Below are 3680 nucleotides of genomic sequence, written 5' to 3' on the forward strand. Positions count from 1 at the left end.
ATGGAGAAAACATCTTGGATTTGATATACAAAACTGCAGTCAGGTTTGATGCAATACAGTTGCATTTGTTTTTGTTGTTCCTGAGGCTGGCTAAAGGACCCATGCTGTTTTTTATATAATTTTCCCTCACTTTACTTAAGTTTTAATTTTTCCATAATAAAGGGTTTAATTGAAAACTAGAAGAAATTTGTTTTAATTTCCTTCCTATTGCTTTTATACACACCATGACCAAAAGGACTTGGAAAAAGAAATTATTTGGAAGGGTTTACCCATTCTGATCACAGTCCATTGCTGAGAGAAGTCACGGTAGGAACTCTACAGAAATAGAAGCAAGAACAATGAGAGAATGCTGTTTACTGACTGGCTCCCCATAGTCAGACACTGCTTTCTTATATTACCAAGGGCCACCAGCCTAAGGATGGTACCATTCAGATTAGGCTGGGATCTCCCACATCAATCCTAAATCAAGAAGATGTTTCATGGGCATGCCCCAAGTACATTCTGATGGCAGAAATTTTTCAAATGAGATTTTCTACTCCAATAGGACTTAAGCTTTTATCTTGTTGATAAAAAAAAAAATCACTGCAAAATGTATGGGAAGTAGTCAATATCAGAACATAGCTAAGGCTGCAGCAGAGAGAAGAAACACAGTGCTAAGGAAAATATCATCTTTCATCTTTTGCAACTAACTCTCTCTTCCTTTTTTTTCAGTGATTATTTTTTATCAGAATCATGGGTCAGTTATTCTCCGATACATCTAACAATGAAGACAATGGAGATTTGGTGTCCAGTGTCACTAAATATTTTATGGAGATTAAGGCAGAAAACAAAATCATTTCTCAGGAGACTATCCATTTAATAGAATTTCATCTGAAAAACGGAAACATTCAAGGGGCAAAATCTGCAATCAATGCTGCTTTAAAAATTATTGAAAAGGCCCCAATAAACATTGCTGTGACTGGAGAATCTGGAGGAGGGAAGTCCAGCTTCATCAATGCCCTGAGGGGGGTGGGACCTGAAGACCAAGGTGCAGCTGAAGAAGGGATAACCGAAACAACTATGATGAGAAACTCATATAAGCACCCCAAAATTGAAACGTTGGTTTTATGGGACCTGCCTGGCATTGGAACTATGAACTTTCCACCAAAAGATTATCTGGAGAAAGTGAAATTCCAAGAGTATGATTTCTTCATTATTGTTTCTGCCACACGTTTTACAAAACTTCAACTAGATCTTGCCAAAGCAATCAGATTCATGAAAAAGAATTACTACTTTGTAAGAACCAAGGTCGACATAGATTTACAAAATGAAAAGGAATCCAAACCACGCACCTTTGACAGAGAAAAGACCCTGCAGCAGATCAGAAGCTACTGTGTGAACACCTTCACTCAGAATAACATGGATGAACCACAGATTTTCCTGATTTCTAACAGACATTTATCTGACTATGATTTTCCAATTCTGATGGACACTCTGATAAAGGATCTTTCTAATCAAAAGCGCCACAATTTTATGCTTTCCTTGCCTAATATTACCGAGGCAGTCATTGACAGAAAGCACAAGTCTCTGCAGCAGCATATCTGGTTGGAAGCCTTCACGGCTGGACTTTTGGCTGCTATTCCTGGAGTGGGCATCCACACAAATGATGTAGAGAAACTAAAGGTGAAGTTAAACCACTACCGAGTCCTCTTTGGAGTGGATGATGCATCCCTGGACGTCATTGCTAAGGATTCTCAAGTGCCTATTGAACAATTGAGAAAAATCATTAAATCACCTTATTTGTTAGAAACTAAGAAAGAAGAAACATTAGGAGAAATGTTGTTCAAATATTTGGAGAAATTTCACTTAGCTAATGGTGGACTCCTTGCTGCAGATTTTTACTTTAGAAAAACCTTTTACTTAGAATTTCTTTTCCTTGACACAGTGACTGAAGATGCCAAAGTTCTCCTTAGAGAGACATATTCAAAAATATAGTTCAAATTCAACTCATTCACAGCTACTGACCATGACAAGATCAAATGGTTAATGCCAGGAAGTCACCGGATAAATTCCCTCATGATATCTTTTTTTTTCACTAGCCAGTCCTCTATCACTATGGGACAAACTAAGGGTAAGAGCCATGTGTGTTAATATGTCAGAACCTGACAACCCCAACTTCAGCACTCTACCTTCCCTCTTGTCTTTCAGCTCCACATGCACACTTGAATACACATGCACAGGCACACACACACATATGAATGCATGCATGCATACATGCACACACACACAGTGCACAAAGCACTTGCCATGCCATGCAGACAGAAGAAGCAGAGATCAATTTACACAACCTGTATAAATGTTGAGTGGGTGTGACAGCCACCTTGTACTCCAAATTCAGAATGCAGAAACAGTGGAACCGTGGAGCAAGTTGGCCAGCTAGAGCAAGTAAATCTGCAAGCTCTGGTCCAGCTGTCAGACTCTGCCTTGGAAAACGACAGGAAGCAATTGAAGATAAGGCCTAATATAAAACAGACCTGCGTAGACACATGTGAACAGGCATACCATACAAGAGGAACATTTTGAATATGAAGTAAAATGAAACTCGGGAAGTAAAAAAAACTAAAGTCTTACAAACTACTGTTGTGAAATATAAATTGTAAGATGTGCCCAATGTGGGCAACTACATCCACACAAAACTTGAGAGAGTTTAATAAGAAATTTCAAACACAAAAGAACAGAGTTGAGTGCAGCTTCTTGGTAGTCACATTTTCTTTCCAGTGGACTCTGTTTGCTGGCAGCAAGCGGGGGGCACAGCGGCTCCTTTAGGAGAGGTCTTCCTGACTTAGCACTGGCAGCAAAAGCTGCTCAGCTTCTTTACCGGTTCTTGCTAGTAGCACAAACAACTCTGGCTGTTTCAGGAGATGGAGCACTTAAATAGGGTATGTGAGCAGCATGTTACAAATTGCTTAATGGTGATGTAGATGCAGTGAACATTCCTTTGCCACGCTAAAATAGGTCAAGTCAACAGGCAGGGCCACAGAGTTGGTCCTAATCATGCCTGTTTAGCATTTTTTTTAAAAAGTGCTTCTGGTCAATTTGCCAATAGAGATAAATTCAGATTTTAAAAAAAGACCTCTAAGTGGATCACAGTGTTGCATAAATGTGCATAGGCTTGAGAGAGAGAGAGAGGAAAAAGTGTATAGACAGTTATAATATATAAGAGTACAGGCAGTCTTATATTAAATGTGTAAAGATAATAAAATAAATATTAAACTTCAAGAAAAAGTAATAGGGTAAGAAAAATAAGTCTCATAAAGATGTCAATATTATGTATAATATTGTGTTTTATTTGAATTTTTAATAATATTGAGTTTATTTGAATTTATGTATAAATTTTATTTAAATTTTTGCCTGTGAATGAGCTAAATACAGAGAGATATTTGATTCTGGGGGCTGCAATGCTAAACCAGCATATATATTTTAAAGATATCTTAACTTCAAAATTTGGGTCTAAGGATATGTTCCTTTGGAAAAGAGGTTTTGCTTTTCTTCCACAGAGGGTGAGAACCTGTGGATTCCTTCCAAAGTATTGTGATTTAATGAACCAAGACCCTCTGAAAGGTCTCAACAGACCCCAAAATTACCTCTCCCAACAGAAATAAAGATGCAGTTTGAAGAGAACTACATCCAAATTCCCAAAT

General features: G+C 38.0%; 1 protein-coding gene across 1 annotated transcript in view; it reads left to right on the forward strand.

Annotated features, from left to right (window-relative positions):
- LOC101993537 (interferon-inducible GTPase 1-like) overlaps positions 1–3145 on the forward strand; it is a 6016-nt gene extending 2871 nt beyond the window's left edge. Inside the window, exon 2 of the mRNA XM_005356386.3 lies at positions 712–3145. Coding sequence (XP_005356443.1) covers positions 733–1974 — 1242 coding nt within the window. The 5' untranslated portion in view covers positions 712–732 and the 3' untranslated portion in view covers positions 1975–3145. The remainder of the gene's footprint in view (positions 1–711) is intronic.
- The last annotated feature ends 535 nt before the right edge of the window (positions 3146–3680 follow it).

This window comes from Microtus ochrogaster, chromosome 18 (assembly GCF_000317375.1).
Source record: "Microtus ochrogaster isolate Prairie Vole_2 chromosome 18, MicOch1.0, whole genome shotgun sequence".
Classification (NCBI taxonomy): Eukaryota; Metazoa; Chordata; class Mammalia; order Rodentia; family Cricetidae; genus Microtus; species Microtus ochrogaster.